Source organism: Capsella rubella, unplaced genomic scaffold (assembly GCF_000375325.1).
Source record: "Capsella rubella cultivar Monte Gargano unplaced genomic scaffold, Caprub1_0 scaffold_1, whole genome shotgun sequence".
Taxonomy (NCBI): domain Eukaryota; kingdom Viridiplantae; phylum Streptophyta; class Magnoliopsida; order Brassicales; family Brassicaceae; genus Capsella; species Capsella rubella.
The window spans coordinates 19,431,028-19,450,448 of NW_006238923.1; the positions used below are offsets into that span (position 1 = coordinate 19,431,028).

At 36.8% G+C, this 19,421-nt stretch overlaps 3 protein-coding genes across 4 annotated transcripts; 1 reads left to right on the forward strand and 2 right to left on the reverse strand.

Annotated features, from left to right (window-relative positions):
- Positions 1–1,193: 1,193 nt before the first annotated feature.
- Positions 1,194–8,433, reverse strand: LOC17897214 (histone acetyltransferase HAC4). Its single transcript, XM_023777090.1, has 16 exons — positions 8,138–8,433; positions 7,771–7,915; positions 7,337–7,656; positions 6,970–7,260; positions 5,106–6,859; positions 4,657–4,956; positions 4,283–4,561; positions 3,920–4,048; positions 3,631–3,831; positions 3,398–3,540; positions 2,991–3,303; positions 2,760–2,899; positions 2,594–2,672; positions 2,094–2,498; positions 1,785–1,993; positions 1,194–1,663 (listed from the first exon to the last, which is right to left on the reverse strand). The coding sequence occupies exons 2-16, from the start codon at positions 7,872–7,874 to the stop codon at positions 1,552–1,554; spliced, it is 4,779 nt and encodes a 1,592-aa protein (XP_023632858.1). The 5' UTR covers positions 7,875–7,915; positions 8,138–8,433; the 3' UTR covers positions 1,194–1,551.
- A 2,026-nt stretch (positions 8,434–10,459) lies between these two features.
- LOC17900194 (renalase) lies at positions 10,460–13,449 on the forward strand. 2 transcript variants are annotated; one of them, XM_023789321.1, is made up of 11 exons: positions 10,460–10,573; positions 10,658–10,757; positions 10,881–11,061; positions 11,242–11,314; positions 11,405–11,584; positions 11,680–11,777; positions 11,928–12,016; positions 12,205–12,378; positions 12,443–12,614; positions 13,060–13,107; positions 13,367–13,449. In XM_023789321.1, exons 1-9 carry the CDS (start codon positions 10,486–10,488, stop codon positions 12,612–12,614), a joined length of 1,155 nt encoding a protein of 384 aa, XP_023645089.1. In that variant the 5' UTR covers positions 10,460–10,485; the 3' UTR covers positions 13,060–13,107; positions 13,367–13,449. The 2 variants fall into 2 exon arrangements, with proteins under 2 accessions (XP_023645089.1, XP_006304022.1); XM_006303960.2 differs by lacking the exons at positions 13,060–13,107; positions 13,367–13,449 and having other exon boundaries at positions 12,443–12,810.
- LOC17898032 (NAC domain-containing protein 21/22) lies at positions 13,168–16,072 on the reverse strand. The gene is made up of 3 exons (XM_006304386.2): positions 15,763–16,072; positions 13,951–14,231; positions 13,168–13,851 (listed from the first exon to the last, which is right to left on the reverse strand). Exons 1-3 carry the CDS (start codon positions 15,962–15,964, stop codon positions 13,363–13,365), a joined length of 972 nt encoding a protein of 323 aa, XP_006304448.1. The 5' UTR covers positions 15,965–16,072; the 3' UTR covers positions 13,168–13,362.
- Between the last annotated feature and the right edge of the window lie 3,349 nt (positions 16,073–19,421).

Below are 19,421 nucleotides of genomic sequence, written 5' to 3' on the forward strand. Positions count from 1 at the left end.
CTGTGAAGTTTTCTGCTTTTTGACATCAGAGAAAACTTAAGAAGAAACACACACAAAAATTAGTTTTTACTGTAACTTTGGAAAAAAAATCAGAGACAAAGGTGAATCTTGAGACCTTGTGTAGATGAAATGTTATATCATCAACTTCGATTTCGATGTCACTTGTTAAGCCTGTGGTGCAAAAGAACCTGCACCAAGAAAATAAGTGAGAACAGTTTTATCAGTACTTGAAACATAGAAACATATCTTTGTGTTACTATTGAAACATGAGTGTTTTGTTCTTCACCATGCTTGCTTCTTGGAGTTTGCCATTAGAGAAAAATCACAGAAGAATGAGAAAGCTAAATCTCTCGATGGATGTGGAAGCAATTGTGATAAGATTATATTCTTAGTGTGCGATCGAGTAAAGTGAATCGAGTTCCATATTTTTTTTTGTTATGTGTGATCAATTCTTTTAGCTTAATATAATAAATGTTTCTGTCTTTTGCTTTCTTATAAAAAGGAATTGATTGTTTAATATTTTGGATGCAGTAGAACTAATGTTTAATATGTCTAAGCTTGTTTGCTTACTCATGAGACTCTTCAGAGTTAGTTTCTCTCCTTAGATTTTGTTACCTTTTTGGTTTGATTAATACAAATGATATTAACAAGTTAACCCTGGCCAAGACTGTGTTCCTGCAGAACTGTCTCCAGGATCAACTGTTAACCACAACAAGCCAAGAATGGGATGGATTCCCGAGCTATATGAACAATCTTGAAGGGCCTGAAAGTGAGTTTAACTTTTATGTGATTTCAACAACCAATCTTAAATATATTCATGATTTTGTTTTTCTTCTCTTCTTGAGAGTTTTTTTTGCTGCAAAATGTTGATCTAAGCAGGTGTTGTTTTTGTAATATGCTGAAGAAATTCTTGAGGCTGTTATGAAACTGATGAATGTTGAGAGTTTGAGCCATACAGTTATCTGAGTTTCAATCAAGATTTGCTCTCAACCAATTGCTGGGTGAGTAGGTACAGAGGTCACTTCAAATACGGATAGAAGAACATGCTAAATACATGGAGAAGATCTTGGAAGAAGAACACAAATCTCATAAAACCGATGCATCTGACGACTTGAAAACTGAACATCCTCTAAGGTAGTAAGTATAGTAACACTTGAGGTCTATTTGTTGTAAATATACTTGTGTTTACTATATGATCCAGTGAAAGAAATATATTGCCAAAATCCTCTAGTTATTTACAAAAGAATCAATCAACAAATGATAAAGATATGGAACTTTGCAGCCAATACAAAGAATGTTGAAAGAGAACTCAAATGAAATATCCACCACAACCTACATCTTATATTTGGCATATATGTAAAAACCTTCCTATGCACCTCCTCTAATCCTAAATTTGTAGTAATTAGCTGCTGAAGAGAAGAAAAAACTCCTCTGTTTGCTTCTAGTCTTCCTTTAATTTACACAATAGTCTACAAAAGAATCTCTTCTTTTTTAAATCGCCTCCAGAGATGTTGTTGAGAATGCAGCGAGCTTGTCTTTTTATCAGATGAGTCAGCGAGTGCGGGAGGCTTCAGCGGCCCTTTCCCGCATCATCTCTATTACAGCAGCTCTACGCCTTTTGTCTGACTGCTGCTGCTGCCTACTACTAATATCTCTGAGCTCTCTGTTAAAAGGAGATGCAACACCAATGAGTTAGATATACATATATATATATATATATAGCAAGTTGGTTTAATCAGTGTTAAAGCATGTGAAACTCTCTCTATCTTTCTCTCGCTATGTACCTGCATTTGGTGACAGTGCACTGGGAATCTCTACAGCTGCGGGCATGGAGTCTGAGGATACTCCAAAATCTCTTACAATAAGGGCAACCTCCAGGACCAGTCTTACATGCTAAAGAATGTCTGGAGAGCAACTTCATCTTACGACAACCATGATACTTGCACAGTGTTGTAGAGCGGCATGCAGCCATATGTAGCAGCAGTTCTTTTACCTGAAAATATCAACAACCCGAGATTTATTAATCTGTTTCTAGAAGCTACACACACAGAGAAACAGTCTAAATATAGTTAAATGGCTTATCAGAAAAATACCTTCTTCATCACGGCTTGATAGTTTTGATTAGTTTGCCTGTTGTGTTGTACAGCACTAGTATCCGCAGAAGAGGAACGACTTATCAGTTTATGTGAATGGTTGATAGACGCGTTAGAGTAACAGGCACTGCAGACATCATAGTTTGGACAAACTTCACAGTGCCATCCCTGAGAGCTTTCAACTTCTTGTTGGCAGATCGTGCAAAAGGTGGCAAATGCAGGGGCAGTTGGGTTGTGAAGATGATAGAGAATCATCATGGAAGAGTGTTTCGCCCGCCTTAGAGTGTCGTACTGATAGTTATTTCCTTGGCAAAGATTCAGGAAAGATTGTCTATTATCAAAGAACTCGCTCTCGAGGTTGTCGTCTTTGTCCTTAATCTCTGCGGGAACGTCCTCGATGGCCATCTGCAAAGATCCTCACCTCATTAGGTTCCAAGATACAAAAAAAAATAACGAGAGAGAATGAAACTTTTAAAGCTCTAACCACCAAAGAAACTTACAGGGAATAGCGTGTGTTTCTCTTTATGATTTATGGGATGTCTCTCTTTCTCTATGCGGTTCTGTTCCACTTCATTACACCTGCGGTTGAAAGAGATTGGTTTAATTGAACAATTTGAAGAAGTATACGATAACCTGAATATGGTCATATTATAGCAGAGCTCTTACTTGTCACATATCTGAAAATTCTTGCACTGATTGCACACCCACCGGTTCCCAGATACCATGAGAGTGCTACAATGCTTGCAGCAATGTTGCAGATGAACCATTATAAAATCTTCCTTCATCGGACAAATGGTCTCACCGAGCTACATAAAGCAGAACAAATGAAATAAAGCATGAGCTAAAGACGTGAGGCATCATCAATATATAGTGGAGTAGAGAATGAGAAGAAGTTACTTTTTGCATCATCAGTCGATCCTTTGAGGCGTTAACAGAAAGGTCCAACTGGCCAAAAGCTCTAAGAGCTCTTTTCGATATGACCTTTTTGGTCAATCCTTTTCTATTTGGAACCGCACCATCACCTTCTTGGTTCATTTGACGTATTAAATCCTCAGCAGCACCTGGCCAGTAGTCTCCATCAAAATATGGCAACCTTGCAGCAGTTACATTAGCTCTACATTCGCCAGATTGGACAAAGAAATGATCGTAGAAGTTTGTGCATTCGACGACCACATCTTCTTTTGCAGCCTTCCTTAACATTGCTAAATACCTGTAAATTAAGATATGAAATGTGATAAGTGCCAAGAAATATTGTAAATCACACGTGACAAACAAGTAAAAACAAGAACGGACAGGTCTCATACCATTCCCTTAGTTTATCATTCTTTGGCGTCTTCTGGATTTCAGGATGACAATAAAGAATGTAATCTTCACCCTTTATTGGGGGGCATGCCCATATATAGCAGCTTGTAAAACCGCGTTTCTTGCAATAGTCGAGATAACCAATCTGCAAATTCAGAACAAGTCCATGGTGATAAGGCTCATGTATACATGAAACCTCAAAAGAAGCTGTGCGAATAGAGGAAAAGTGGCTTACCAGAATTTCATGGTACACAAACGTGCGGAGGGCTTCTCCAGACACTGTTCGAACCTCAGGTCTGAAATACTTAACTGAGTCCAGATACGAAAGGTAGACCCGCCTTTGATTGGGAGGTCCACACTCTGTTCCAAATTCCTGGACGAACATGCCAAACAAGCACACTTCCACATTTTCAATCTCCTGAAACAACAATATGACCTGAAATATAACACATTTAGAGATGTGTAAGTGCCAAACAGACATTATGAAAGTGAATAAAAAGAACCAATCATGAAACCATTGCTACCTTGGACTTATATGGGAATTCAGAAGGATAATTTTCTTCTCGGAAAATCTCAAGGAAACTTTCCTTTACTTCTACTACTCTGTCAACCGATGCCACAACTCTGACAGTAAGTGATTCGGCTCCAGGGACCTGACATGTCAATAACAAAGGTATATGATTATCATCATAACTGTTCTGTAAATAAAAGTTGCTCCAAGTTGTTCAAGTAACCCTATAACTTAGACATAAAAGCTGCATTAAACTGTGAGGTGTCTAATAGTACTCTAGATAAGCTTCATCATACTCAAGATAGAACAAAAGCATAAAACAGTTGACACCCTTTAGCAGAAACAGAAGATTCATCAAAAGAGTTAGAGAGATCACCTCCTCAAAAAATTTCCCTTGAAGTCTAGCCCTCTCCTGTCTTTCCTCCTTCAACTTTTTGAATAAGCGCTCCTCTATATGGTTGCTAAGAGCAGTAACTGGTAAATCTTTTGCTCCAGGAATGGCACTCGGTGGTAATGGTCTTCTTTCGCCTTGTTCCAGCTCTTGTATATAGCAATTAGGGCAAGTGTACTTGGTGGCCTCGCCATGATTTCTTCTGCTGTTGAACAAAGCACATATTTGATGCTGCCAGGCTTCACACTTGTCACATTGCACCCACTGCATATGAAACCATTAGTTCAGACGTGGAAAAAAAAAGAAACAAAAGAAGCAAATTTTAGTAATCCTACAAGTGATGAGGCATATATACATACCCCTTCTCCAACTTGTTCATCATTTTTCTTTTTCTCAAGACTTGCTTTCGGTATAGAAGTTCCATCAAGAGAAACCAAGTTTTCATGCGCTTCATTGTAGCAAGGTGAACAGACATAATGCCTTGACTCACCAGCCACAACACAATAATAGTGCAAGGCATTTTTCTTGATGCGTACACCACATGGCGAGCAGTAAACAGGTATTGGCTCAAATACAAGCCTCTCAACAGCACACAACTGGCAAGAATTCTCAGACATGGTGCACCCCATTGCTTTGTTTTTGTCTGCCTTCGTTTTACTCTGAAAATAGACAAAGGAAAAAACTAGAATCATCCACCGTTGATGTATAGCCATGTGCATTCTTAGTTAATTTAGACCAAAAGAGGATGCAAAAACAGAACAAGAATGAACTCAAACAAGAACTGAAGTATTAAAATCTGACAGCTTACCTGGCCTACCCACTGACGAAGACTGCGGATATGCCCCTTTACTTGCTCTGGACTAAATAACTCAACGAGTGATGAGATTTCCATTTTAGAAGCATCTACAACTTCCACAGACTGTTTCACATTCTCTTCTTCCTTTGGTGCACTCACTTCATTCATACATTTGGATTTCCCTTCTTCCTTTGATGCACTCACTTCATTCATACATTTGGATTTTCCTTGTGCCAATAAGCAACTAGTTTTGTCATCCTTTGTGAAACCACCACAGTTTATACCCTTGGGAGTATCTTCAGCAACTTGCTTCTCCAGTTCCCGGGTAACGGGAATGCCACAAGCATCAGGAACATCTATGTCCATGGGCATAACCACAGGTCTGACACTTTTGCAGTCATCACTTTTCAAACCATTTTTCTTTTTCATATTCATTGAGGAATGAGGTTTACATACAACACCACTTCCTGTCACTGAAATGTTCTTCGTCACGGGAATGGCATTTTGGGAGGGTCGCTGTACCTTGCGGCGCTTCACTGAGGGTTGCAGATCAGCATCAACAGATGGAGCTTCAGCACCTCCTTTCTTGCATGCTTGCCTGGATTTTGAGGATTTCCTAGGCTGACATTTTGAACTACCTGAGCTATACTTAGCTCTACGGAGAGCTACACTTATTTCTTTGTTCTTTTCCTTGTAGTTTTTGACATATCCACAGACAGTGCACGTTTTTTGTCCGCACTTCTTGTAATGATGAATCCATTTCCGAGTTGGAAGACAATAGCTATATGTGCAATCAGGGAGCTTGCAGAAGCATATATGTTTCCACATCTTTTTGCCTTGGAAGCAATACTCGGTGGCACACTTATCTTTTCTTGCCTTGCACTTACGTACATGGATCATAAACACAAGCCACCGCTGCACGTTCTTATGCGCTTGACCACAATCTCCGTTTACCGGTGTTGTACCGTTTCCATCCCCAAGATGTTTGCTCTCAACTGTGTTCCTAGGAGAAACAGTTTGGCTGCTTATATGCGGTATTGGAGATGATAAACGATGAACAGGTTCAGGCTGCATAGCACTACTTTGACATAAGTTTACCACAGTATGTCCTCTCTGTCCATCATAGTTTTCTGATATTCCAGTTGATTTCTGTAGAGATGGCTGCCTCCTCTGAACTGGGACTGATGCCGACTGCTGTTGTTGAGGACGTGGTTGGAAAAATGGAGAAGAATTCATCTGACTACCATGGACAGATGCACTTTGAGCACCAATATAGTGGTCTTTAACAGCAGCCTGTTGGCACTGCAACTTGGACGGTTTGAAACCATTTGTAGTAACCTGTCTGTGAAGAGCTTCTTCGTATGAATCTAAGCTTGGTCCATTATTAATGACAGGAGCAGCTAAACCCATAGCTTGCTGAGTGAGATAAGCATCCTTGTCAAGTTGACCAGAGTAAAGATTTTGAGAATGTAGTCCTTGGTGGTCAGTATCAGGAGCTTGCTGGTGAAACCCGTGAGCCAAATGATCTTGATTAGTGGAAGCAGATTGGAACTGATTATTCCACAGAGCCTGATGCAGTTGACGTTTGGGCAATGGATACTGTTGCATTCCTTGCAGATTACTTGTGACGGTGGAGTCAACTCCCTGAAGCATAGGATTGGAGTTCCATGGAACTGAATGCTGAGAAACTGCCATTGATACAGAAGGCATAACAACTCCATAGGGATTGGTTGTCCCAAAAGAAGCAACGTTGCTCATTGAGTATCCTTCACATGGAAGATAACAACTTGTAAGAAACATAGAGACACCAACAACAATTCAAGAGAACATTGGAAACAGAATAAAGAGAGAGAGAGAGAGAGAGAGAGAGATTTACTATGCATGTTTGACTGATCAGGAGGTTGCGGAAAAGGTTGAGACAAAGCTGACAAATGGGTAGGAGTAGTGAAGAGCTCTTGAGAAGCCATAGGTCCATTAGGAAGTGGTACACCACAGTTGCTGCTAAAACCTGCGCCAGTAATCAGAGGGCTAGAGACCCCACAAGTAAACTGGTTCACATTTGGCCTATAAATATCAACCATCTGGTGATTAAAGTTATTTGCACCAGCAGAAGCAGAATATTGCTGCATCTGCATGTGATCAGTCCCAAAAGAAAACCCTGCAGAAACTGTTTTGAAAGAGTCAGGATATGTATGCACATAGATCAAAATAACTGCACTAAGATATATAAGTAATGAATGTACCTCCGTTGGTGCAAGTAACTGGCGGTGGGCATCCGGATTGGAAAGTATCGAGAGGGCGGGTGGCTGTAACACATCCATTCATCATGGCAACAGAACTTGGAGTAGCAGCATTAGGAGGAGGGCGCAGCAAACAGCGTCTGACCACATTATCACAGCGGGCTTTAAGAGTATTTTGATCGGCGTAGTCCTTCAATGATTGGGCATTGCTCCAGAGTATATCATCTACAAAAACTGTGTATTGTTTGGCACGCTTTTGGTAGTTGGCGGCTTTATCAGACTCTGAACCACTTGTTTTTATCCTTGGTGCTAAGAAAGCCAAACTGTTTGTTTGTACACAAATATTGAGGATAGAGAGAAATCAATCTCATAGGGTTTTTTATTATTTAGCAATCACATAACAAAGAGAAGAGAGAGAGAAGAAGAAGATGTCATACATCTTTAATCGCATAACATTACGCAACTTGCTCAAGTCACTAGTAGCCAGCTGCTGAGGAGCCGATGCCGATACGGCAACAGAGCTCTGAGGAATCGTCTTCATATCTTTTCAACAGAGCATGTGAAGAGAGCTTCTTAATTGACCTGAACAAAAGTGCAAAAAACCAGTCCCAAATTACTACTACTTTACGAATTTAATAAGTCAGAACCAAGGTCAACAAAACCCTTGATGTAGTACTAAATAGGGATATAATCGTCAAATCCAAACACGAAGAGATCCAAGCGATCGAGAGTCAAAAACCAACCCTAACGTAAAAACAACATAAGGCAAAGGTATTGTTAAGAAAAAAAGAAAACCCTAAAAACCTGAGGGAATTGGGTTTGGGGCAGATTGTCGAAGCCTTGTAAAACAGTCAACAACAAGAGACGACCGAACAAGGATGGAATTGGGTCCTGGTCGAAGACTGATGACGATGACGATGACGATGATCGATGATGACACACACACACGCACGTGCGATATTTGTGACGAGAACAATGGACGCAAAAAGAGAAGAGGATGATGAGATTTATTTGGGTTCTGTCTTTATATCCAAACATATCCCTTTGTATTTATTTTAGCTCACAACAAAAATATTATTTAATTAGCTTTCACTTGTTTTTTTTTTTTTTTACAAGTTTGACTAGGAAAAACCAAATCCATGTCATGTTTTTGAGTTGTCATCATTACTTTAAATTTTTTTAAATCACGAGACCCTAAAATTACAAAAATATATATACATATTGCAAAGTTACTATACTAACAATAAACAAACCACTTTAAATAAACTAAGGTTAAAAATTAAACGACCTATCTCAATAAACAACTCCTCCTGTGACGGCGGCATTGACACTTGTTTTTTTTTTTCTTCTCTTCTTAATTGTGAGAGTGACAGAGTAATTTAGCTTTCGATCGTCAATATTCCCAAGTTATGAAGCCTATGAAACCATGCACCGTACGTATCTTTAGGTAATTTCTTTGACAGAGAGTTTGTTTGAGTTTCGATGGTGTGGTTACTTGAAATTAATTGATCAGTTGACTATCGAATCAAATTGTGTTGTTAAAGTGGTTCTCTAATCGATCGAGTCTTATTTGTCTCTGCTCAGATCACTTTGTCTCTATATCACAACAACGCATATTGAATGAAAGCACCAAATCACCTGAATTGTCTATGATCTCTAAGCTGAATTGCATATTTTGTGTCTTGGGATTATGTGTAACCAAATATATGTAATATGAAACACATATACATATATATATAAGTTTTTGTTTTGTAATTCAGAGAAAATCTCAAAATATATATAGGAAGCTCAATTGGTGCCTGCTTGCTTTCGTACGTGAAAGAATCATCTCACTCCTCTCTTTTCCTTCCATGGATTCAAGAAAAAGGAAAGCCTCGTACCTGAGGTATCTTAATATCCTCTTCTAAGCTTATGTTTAAATAGTTTTGTATTGTCTTTTTCTTTCTTTCTTTTTTTTTTAACTTATCTTCTTCTTCTAATCAATGCAAAAAAATGGAGCAAATGAAGAAAATTCTTGAGAAGATTTGGGAAAAAATTAACGAGTTAAACAAGAAGTTGCTAACTATTACAGACAAAAGACTCCTTTTCTTTTCTCAAGGTACAAGAATGATCTGGAAATTTACAATTGTGTGACATGTTTTGATGGTCTGTTATGTTTAGTCCTATTTGGATGTTGGTGAAATTCTCTAATCTTGGAGATTCAAGAGGTCCATTTTAGTTGGTGGTCATTCAAATGAAAGTTTTGTCGTTCTTCAAAATGATTATGTCATATATGTATCTCTACTAGTAATTAACGTTTCCAATAAAAACAATGATTTAAATGAACTAAACTTGTTTATTCTTTGAAAAATTCAGACAATATTGTTTGGCTCATGCTTTTACTCGAGCCTCGAGGTATATCTGCCGTCATGAAGCAACATGGACGTACCGAACACCTTCCCACTTCAGAGTTGCTCGTTGCTCAAATTGGTAGGAAATGTCTAACGAAAACTGTTGCAGTAGTGCCCAAGTCTATGGATGTTGCCTTCTTTACTACATCGTCCAGAGCTGATATTGCTCAATAGGATAATGAAGACTTATAGAGCAGCGACTAGCCATAGGTCAAGTGACATTGTGTTTCCCTTAGGCTCGTTTCGACCATAAAACTAAAGTAAGTTGTTTAACCAATCCTTATTCAAATATATATATATCGAGCTTATATATGATCTTGTATTTAAACATATACTTACTTAACTTTTTTCAGGCAGTTTTCTATCCAAGCGTCAATGATATCCAGGTAATGCATTATGAGAGTTATAGAGTTAGATAACCATTAATTATGCTTTCATAACTGGTCGTGATATGTTTGTATGATTTGTATTATGCAAACTTGTTTTAATTAAATACATGTAATTCACATTACATTACATATAATTCTCCAAAGCAGTCAGTTTTGTGAAATAAATATATATTATTTTTTCAAATATCTATCATTGTATAGCTTAATTATACTTAGGCTATATTTTGAATGAAATAACTGTTAAATACTATGAAAAATTACCTGGCGTGTAAACGAGCTGTCGTTTTTAGTAACTGAAACGGGACGCAGTTGCATAGCCAAAATAGTAAACGAGACTTCGTTCTTTCTGGAAGGACGAGGCAGAGTGCAGACGATGGCAGCCACAACAATTTCGCCGGCGATTCGGAAGCAAATGAGCAGCGTTGCCGTCGCAATGAAGGTCGCCATTATCGGCGGCGGAAGTGGGTTTTCTCAATTTTATTCTTAGATTTCTATTTTAGGTTCCATTCTTGAAAATAACTTTTCAATTGTTCATATCGGAGCAGTTTCCGGAGCTGTGTGCGCATCGACTCTGGCAAGGAATGGCGTCTCCGTCACTATCTTCGACTCGGGTCGTGGACCTGGTGGACGCATGTCTCAAAGAAGGTTCCTTTTTTCCCTAATCATAAGCTCCAGTCTTTTGATAGAGTCGGTGATCTATAGCATAGAGTTTGCTTGTTTGTGAAACTTGAAAAGTGTTAAACTTCGAATGATGTTTCGTTTAAACAGAGAGATTGGAGAAGATGGGAAGGAGTTGATGTTTGATCATGGAGCTCCATATTTCTGTGTGAGCAACTCTGATGCAATGGCTCTTGTTCATGAGTGGGAGTCCAGAGGTTTTGTTTCTGAATGGAAACAACTTTTTGGGAGCTTCGATTGTGCCTCCAACAAGTTTCTTGGCATCCAACAGGTTTTAAATCACCAGTCTTTGTGCTTATTTGAAAACTTTAGTCGATTATGAAGTTGCCGCCTCTGCGGTTGTAAGATACTTGATACTAGGATTGATTGATCCCCAAGTAGTCAATAATTTTCCTTTTATTATTCATCTTTGAGCTTGAGGCTTTCTTATTTGAATGTGTCTACTATCTAGGAAGGGGATGCAAAGAAGTATGTGGGTGTTCCGGGCATGAACTCTATATCTAAGGCCTTGTGTCATGAATCTGGTACTTTCTTTAATTTTTATAGTCGAGAGATTTAACTCAAATTTCTGAAATATCAGTCTCTGTAATCAACTCTGTGATCAACATTTGTAGGTGTTAAAAGTATGTTTGGCACTGGTATTGCCAAGCTGGAATGGTTGGAAGAAGAGATACCATGGTTGTTGACAGATTCAAAAGGAGAAAATTTGGGTCGTTTCGATGGAGTGGTTGCATCAGATAAAAACATTGTTTCTCCAAGATTTACTCAAGTCACCGGACTCCCACCGCCACTGGGTAAGAATTGCATGAATTCAGTCTTCCTACGGTTTTCGTTTCAATAAATATATCACATTTATCTCTATTCACTTTTATTTGTTTTATTATCACAGACTTAAGTCTAGTCCCGGAGTTGGCAGCTAAACTGCAACCTATACCTGTTCTACCATGCTTCTCTCTTATGCTAGCTTTCAAGGAGCCATTGTCTTTGGTAAGATTTTTTCCTTTCCACTCTGTAATCAATCTGTTAGCCAGAGTATTTGGGTTCATTTACATAAGTTTGCAGAAACAGTAATTTAGTGAAAGCCATAGCTAATTTCTGTCATTTTCCATATTCTATGATGCTTCATTCTTGAATCAGATGCCAGTAAAAGGCTTATCTTTCAAGAACTCTCAGATTTTGAGCTGGGCTCACTGTGATAGCACTAAGCCAGGACGGTCTACTGATAGGTATATCACTTCACTAACCAAAACAAAAATTGTGAAATCACATTATGATTTGATTTTTTTTCCAATTTCAAAAGTGAGATTGACCCGACCAAGTAGTAGTGTACAGTATATGAGCAGTTGCAAACAGATATATGGGGTAAGATTGTTTCAGTTTTCTAAAAGTTTTGGCTTCTTTCTTGACTATTTAGTGAAAGATGGATACTGCATTCGACTCCAGACTATGCTAATGGTGTTATTGCGAGAACCGGCCTCCAGAAGCTATCAAATGAAACATTAAACAAAATAGCTGAAGAGATGTTCAAAGAGTTTCAGTCCTCAGGCCTCGTTAGTTCCCTCCCCTTTTTCATGAAAGCCCACAGATGGTAAGCACCCGGACTCCTAGCCCTTCTGTAATTGCTTGTCAGCTTAATGATTTGTTGTCTCTAGGGGAAGTGCGTTTCCAGCCAAAAGTATAGCAGTAGAGGAGAGGTGCCTCTGGGATAGAAACCGGAATTTAGCAATCTGTGGGGATTTCTGTGTCAGCCCAAATGTTGAAGGTGCCATACTCAGTGGCTTAGCTGCAGCGTCAAAGCTTTTGCAGACTTCCAGCAGCTTATAGGTACCCTATTGAGTGTATCCCCAGTATCTCTAAAAAGAGTTATATATACATTTATATAAATATTCTACTAGAATCATGTAAAATAACCACGACATTCTTCCTCGTGAACTCTAAACAAATACGTATCAGAATATTATGTGATATTCCTAAATTTTTACTTGATCTCTTGAGAAATGACAGCAATTGTAGTTCTATCTGTGAAAGTACCATTCGCAGTACTTATAAATGGTTTCGATTGGCGACATCTATGAAAGTAAGCAACCTAAATTAACTTGACAGTTTCTACTAAGTTGATGTACGAACCAGACAATGCCTTTGCGTTGATGGATGAATCCATGTACATTGGTAGACTCAAAGGATTCAATATATGTTCCTACTGAGAAAACTTGTTATTCTTAGGTTCTTGTTCTGGAAATTGATTCTGATCATTCAAATTCTGTTTCAGGAATCACTTGCCTTGGATATGCAATCGTGAATTCTATCATGTCCACAGGTAGTGTTCCATAGTATCTTTTTTATTAATCGTTCTACAGAAGTCCCTGAAAAGCAGACCTTTACCTCGAAACAAATGGAACTAGGGTGAAATATATATATATATGTATAACGTCTTAAGTGGTATTTTACATGAATCTACTGGGTACAAGAGTGAGGAAATGTTTGTACAATCAGATACGCACACATGATTTCCCCCTGAAGAATTGTTCCAATCATGGATATGAATATAGCAATAATAACTCTCGTTACATTGTCAGCACTTCCAAGCAGTGCTTGGAATACCAATGTCGGTCAAGAGGCTCTCCGAGCTACCTTCTCCATAATTCTGTGATTCTTTATCCCCGAGGCTTCCGTCGATCTTAGTGAGCTGACTGAGAAGAGCTCTGAGAACCATCTGATCTGAGGAAGAGAAGGAGTCGAGGCCTGTGAGCGTGGCTGGGGATGAAGCACTGGTAAACAAGGGATTAGGGTTCTTGCAAGGAGTCTTGAGTTCAGAGACTGAGCTGGTTAGGTTTAAAGTATGGTTCTGTGACAAATTGGAGAAGCAGGGTACGTGCTCATTGATGATGAAGTGCTGATCATCACTGAGGTAAGAGGAGGGTTCTTGGTCAAAGTTGATGTAAGGATCCATCAAAGGAGGAAGAGATGCAGAGGCTGTCTCATCAAAACAGCTTCCCGTGTTGTCTCTGCATATAAGTCCTTCAGTATTCTTATGGAACACTCTACACAAGACCCAGTCTTCCTGTTTCCCTCAACAACAACACATGGGGAACATATAATATTTACTCTTTTGCTCAAAAGAGAGATAAAATGATGATCTAATAAACTGGGGTATACATACCTTTGGAGAAGTCAGAGAATGATCGGGAGGGTGATAAGATCCATGGAGACGAAATTCGTGCATGACCCAGTCAGTTTTACGACCACGAGGAGCTCGACCTTGGTAAAACACTAACGTCTTCCTCATCCCAACAAGCTTACCTTTTCTTAGAATGGCTCTGTCTTTGCCTGTGGCTTTCCAGTATCCGGTGGCCGTAGCTCGGTTTGTTCTCAGCCCGGTCGCGTATTTGCGGTCCCTTTGGCTGTAGAAATACCAATCCTTGCCTCCCACGCATGCCATTTCTGATCATTTGAAAATGTTCATACGCGGAACCATTATGAGTAGTAATATAAAACACCTACTAACGAACGAACTCACATAATTAATGTTAGGAGCCAATTCCTTAATAGTAATTCTCTATCTTTTTGTTTGCTAAATCTTAACTCGGTTAATCAACTCTCACACACAAATAAATATGATTTTGTTGACAATAATACAAAATATAGTTTGAGACATAATTTATTTTAGTTTTGGCTATATTTAAAATATTGGATGTTCAAATATATCGGCTTGGCCATAATACGAATAAAAATATATAAAGAAGAATAGAGATCCGTGAGGGGATTGAACTAAAGAGCAAAGTCAACATGTTGATTCTTCAACCACAAACCAACGCGTGTGAATGACTAATCTATCTATCTATCTATAGAGCATTTTTTGGTTTTTTTATTTCCATATATTTCTTTTTTTTTTTTGTGGATTTTGTTGGTTTTTGGATTAAAGAAAAATATCTTAGAGAGATCATCAAATGAGTGACGACGACGACGACTAAGCAAATTCAATAATATGAACAAAGTATATGATTAAGCAGTTGAAATGTCAATTTTATCTTTTTGATTTGAAAACTTAAATCACAGGACGGACGGATTAGAGGCGTAAGCGCAAAGGTGTGTGTGTGAGAGAGAGAGAATAACAAAATAAATAACAATACTACAAAGTATGATCAAACCAAACGCATATTTCAACTGCTTAATCATATACTTTGTTCATATTTTTTTTTTTTTACTTTCATTCTTTTTCTTTGCAACTTTTATTAGCAGATGTCACACTCAAAGGCCGCTAGCTATTATATAAGATTGTAAAACATACAAAACAAATCGAGAATTTGACTTTTTTGTCCGTTACTAGTAGCTATCTTTATTTTTTATTTTATCCAAATCTTTTCTTCTTTCTTTTAAAGAATTTTGGTTGAGGATAACGCCAAGAGTGTCAACTTCTCATATATATTTTTGTATAGCTAGTCTCTCGAAATTTCCAAAATTATTACGTAATACATATGTTCTCTCTTCTTCTTTTTTTTTTTGAATAATACATATTTTTACTCTTTGTTTACATCATATATATATATATATAAGCATCTGATCAACAGAGAAGACTTATATAAAGTTACAAATCCCTTTAAAGTATGTATATAAATGTTTGTATTTTACCCCATTAATCCGTAACAAAGAGATGTATATATCGACCAATTTTGTTATATGTTTTGAATAAGGGTTGTATATATATGTTATATATTAAGACTACATTGTACGTATAAATTGAAAGTAAGATAAGCGAGGTGAAACGAACGATATCGATCGATCCAACTTTTCTTTAGTTAATACTATGGACTAACCACCATATTCAAGGTTTGTTTCTATAATAAAACCATAATACACTCATATTAATTGATGACATATAACTCGATCATATGCAAGAAAAAGAAAGATGGATTAATAAAGATTCTATCATCAAGAATCAAGAATCAAGAGTGAAATGGAAAGAAAGACGTACTTGGGATGTCCCAAGGCTCACACTTGTTGAGATCGACTTGGATCAAGACGAGAGGTGGTTTGTGATGAAGCGACGACGACGCTCGTCTCATCAGGTAATCGCAGACAAGCTCATCGTCCTTTGGGTGAAATCTGAATCCCGGCGGTAACTTTGCTTCCACCATGCTTATACTACTTTCTTTCATCTCTTCCTCCGTCTCCATATTAACTTATTAAACCTCTCTCTCTCTCTCTCTTTTGATGTTTTAGGTTATATTTTGATTAGAGATGATGATTAAGAGGAAAAAAGAAAAGATAAAAGAGGGAGAGAGAGAGAGAGAGAGAGAGAGAGAGAGAGAAGAATAATTATTGGGATCATTTGGGGTGTGTCCGAGGAGCAAGACCCGTGGGTTTAAGTAGTGTAATTGCCGTCAACTTCTCTACTTATTTTAATTTCTCTAATCATCTGTTTAGTATATATGTGTTTCCATTTCCAATCAATTATTTATTACGTAGTGTATACTCTACTATTGTAAAATAATCATTTCATGCATATCAAAATCACATATTTTTGCCTATGAAAATGAAAAGGATATAAAAGTTGAGGATAGTACATATGAATAATAGTATTAAAAAGGTGATATCCTCTGTGATTTATACTTTTGTTGCGGGAAGAAAAAAACATAAAGAGGATAATCAAAAAGTCTAGGGTTAGTTATTTAGTTGTTTACCTTGAAACTATATGTCAAGATATTTTCCTCATGTATTAGATGATATATATATAGAGGAATAATTTATTTGTTAATTATATAATACACTAACATATATATAAACTCTAAATATTTGATGCACACAACTATAATAGTATATATGAACTTGCAAGTTTAGAACACTAAGATATTATAATGGATTTTCAGAATCCTCAGGTTATAAGAAAAAAAGATATGTTTAATAAGTCAAATTGGTTTTATCCTTTAATCATGCATAATGCTCTCTGTATACATAAACAGTGTGAAGGCTGCCATGAAACAGGAGACAACCTTTAAAGAATCCATTTGATTCATTTCTTATTACAAATGGTTTAATTAATTTTTTTTCCCTGCAGTCTGAATGGTTATGATTATTTGGAAATAGTATTATTTAGTAGTTTTATACTATACAATGAAACACATGTCAGATTTTTCCTGATTATTATTTGCTTTGGTCATTTGGAAATTGGTATTGGCATTGTAATCTCCGTCGTTAATACGCCAATTGTATAATCATTTGTCGTAGTCATAGACACATTTCCTTCGTTTTATTTAAAGAAAATATAATAGAAAAAAACAAAACATAATATAATCCGAGTAAATCAAATGAATAATTCATGTGAACAGCTGGATTTGAAAGGCCCATAGACGTGGACCATTCATCCATCCATCCATCTTTACCCCTATTGCTAAATCCCACAGATTTTATATATTTTAATACAAATCGGTGAATAGAGTATATAGTAGTCATTAATTAGCCAAAAAAATGGTCATTACATGGATTTTATAGATATAAACAGTCAAAAAACTTTGCCCCTTTAATTGTGGATATGTCTATATCATAGCCATGCGACGTGTATAAACAAAGACAGTGTCATTTTCCCCATTACATCAGATCATCATATGTTTACATTACATGCTAGCTAGTAGTCGTTTAATAACAATTAGCCATTACAAATAACGATATTGTAAAGACCAAATGAGATTATCATCGAATAATGAATGAATTAGAGGAAGAAGAAAGAAGCTGGTCCTCCATTCCATATAGAGAGATTCAATGAAAGCGTGGTAAAGGTATTGGGTTCGATGTTGTCGTTAATTAGTGACCTTGGAGAAGTGGAAGTGATGGCCACAATAACAACACAACAACAACTAGGCAAACCCCTTTTTAATTTTTGTAGCTTGACTTGGTCAGACTTCGATTCTCTATTAACCTTTTGATATCTTTGGAAAGAGACAAAACTATTCTTGGAGTTCCTATTTTTAATTTTTGTTCAGTGTACTTTGGGGAGTTATAGTTCCTCTCTGTTCGATTGGATAGAAGAAAACCGAAGTTTTTTTGGATTATATGCATTGTGCGTTCCATTATGATCTAACAATATTATTGTATGCTTTATGGCCATGCATACGTATAATACGAGTTCTTTGTTTCTTTTTATACTACTTTTCACGTACGGCTCTTCCTTTTTAAAACCTAGACCTTTTTGTTATTGTACTGTATACAATATACAATATACATACTTAAAACCTTAAAAGTTAATTCGAATTTGATTTCGAAACTTAAGAGAAAAATTAATACATCTTATTAGGTGAAGCATCATTCAACTATACATATTTTAATATGTATATTCTTGTGATTAGCTAGAATGAATTCTTAATTGATTTTTATGTATGTCCATGATGAAAATTTTGAATCCAGACAAAAACAATTCGACCAGTGGGTGAGATATTGGATTTTATGTTAGATCTCAAGTCACTTCTGATATTTTCAAATTGGCATAGATTTTATTTACTCAATCGAGGAATAGTGCTAATATCAATACTCCCAACGGCACAACCTTATAATAATTAATTGATGTATTTGAATAAATAGTGACATATAAGATGTGATGTGATTTATATATGCTTTTTCTTTTACCGTTAGTATGGTTACTATCACTAAATCAGTAAAAAATATTGGGACAAAAATGGTAACATATTTGTATATGTATATCTTTATCTCTATTATTGACATGAAACGAGGATTAATCCCTCAGAAGTGAATAAACTCGAATCATGGAAAAGACGAACGCGTGTACGTGTGGTCATAGAGGACACTGATATTGTATCTTCTAATGAATCAGAGACAACCAAAGTTACTAGTATGAATGTGATTTGAGGGTAAAGGAAAAGATAACCAAGTGAGTTAAATATATATCCATGCACACTATATGATATAGAAGATGCAGTGGTAATATAATAACAAGAGCAATAACCATATTGTTTTGTACATAGAATGCATGGTTAGGTCTTTGTGAAGTAAAACATAATAAGAGATTGTTTCCACTTAATTATCATATGTCGAATTAGATCATAGCATAATATATATGGGCAATACGAATTAGCATGTTGATCACAGTTTATCACAAACATAACAAATTTGGATAGAATGGTATCCGATATCAGACCAAGAAGATTGGTCCGGTTTTTGCAACTGAGCTCTTTAACTTGGCCTAGAGCTTTGGCAGTTCTAGTTTCATTATATTTTTGACATCATCATTCTAAGAATAAATAAGCCAATTGACTAACGAACACATTTTCAAAGAATTTTCTTTTGTATTTAAATAAATATTTATGATGCCATACTGTTAATATTTTTTTGTGCTGAAACAAAATGCAGGAGGAAGTGTATTTTTGTTGAAAGAAAACAAAGAAATGCTTATGCATGAATGAATACACGAAACGTGTGCTTATGATCATACTCAATTATTTGGTTGGTAGGTGACCATAATGAGAGATATAATATATACTCACAAATTTCACATAATAACAAAAAATTAAATGCTCACTCACACGAACCAGATCTAATAAATTTCACAATATTCATTCACCTTGTCACACACACCTCTGATAACAACAAAAACAAAATGGTCATACATAACATTTGGGCCCA

Excerpts from the sequence above, each read along its gene's own strand:
- LOC17898032 (XM_006304386.2), bottom strand. The coding sequence starts at position 15,964 with ATGGAGACGGAGGAAGAGATGAAAGAAAGTAGTATAAGCATGGTGGAA. Across the intron at positions 14,232-15,762 it reads TGAGCCTTGGGACATCCCAA|AAATGGCATGCGTGGGAGGC; the intron begins GTACGTCTTTCT and ends TCAAATGATCAG. Across the intron at positions 13,852-13,950 it reads ATTCTCTGACTTCTCCAAAG|GAAGACTGGGTCTTGTGTAG; the intron begins GTATGTATACCC and ends TGAGGGAAACAG.
- LOC17897214 (XM_023777090.1), bottom strand. The coding sequence starts at position 7,874 with ATGAAGACGATTCCTCAGAGCTCTGTTGCCGTATCGGCATCGGCTCCT. Across the intron at positions 4,562-4,656 it reads ATGAACAAGTTGGAGAAGGG|TGGGTGCAATGTGACAAGTG; the intron begins GTATGTATATAT and ends TTTCATATGCAG. Across the intron at positions 1,994-2,093 it reads ATCAAGCCGTGATGAAGAAG|GTAAAAGAACTGCTGCTACA; the intron begins GTATTTTTCTGA and ends TGATATTTTCAG.
- LOC17900194 (XM_023789321.1), top strand. The coding sequence starts at position 10,486 with ATGGCAGCCACAACAATTTCGCCGGCGATTCGGAAGCAAATGAGCAGC. Across the intron at positions 10,758-10,880 it reads GGACGCATGTCTCAAAGAAG|AGAGATTGGAGAAGATGGGA; the intron begins GTTCCTTTTTTC and ends TCGTTTAAACAG. Across the intron at positions 12,379-12,442 it reads TTCATGAAAGCCCACAGATG|GGGAAGTGCGTTTCCAGCCA; the intron begins GTAAGCACCCGG and ends TGTTGTCTCTAG.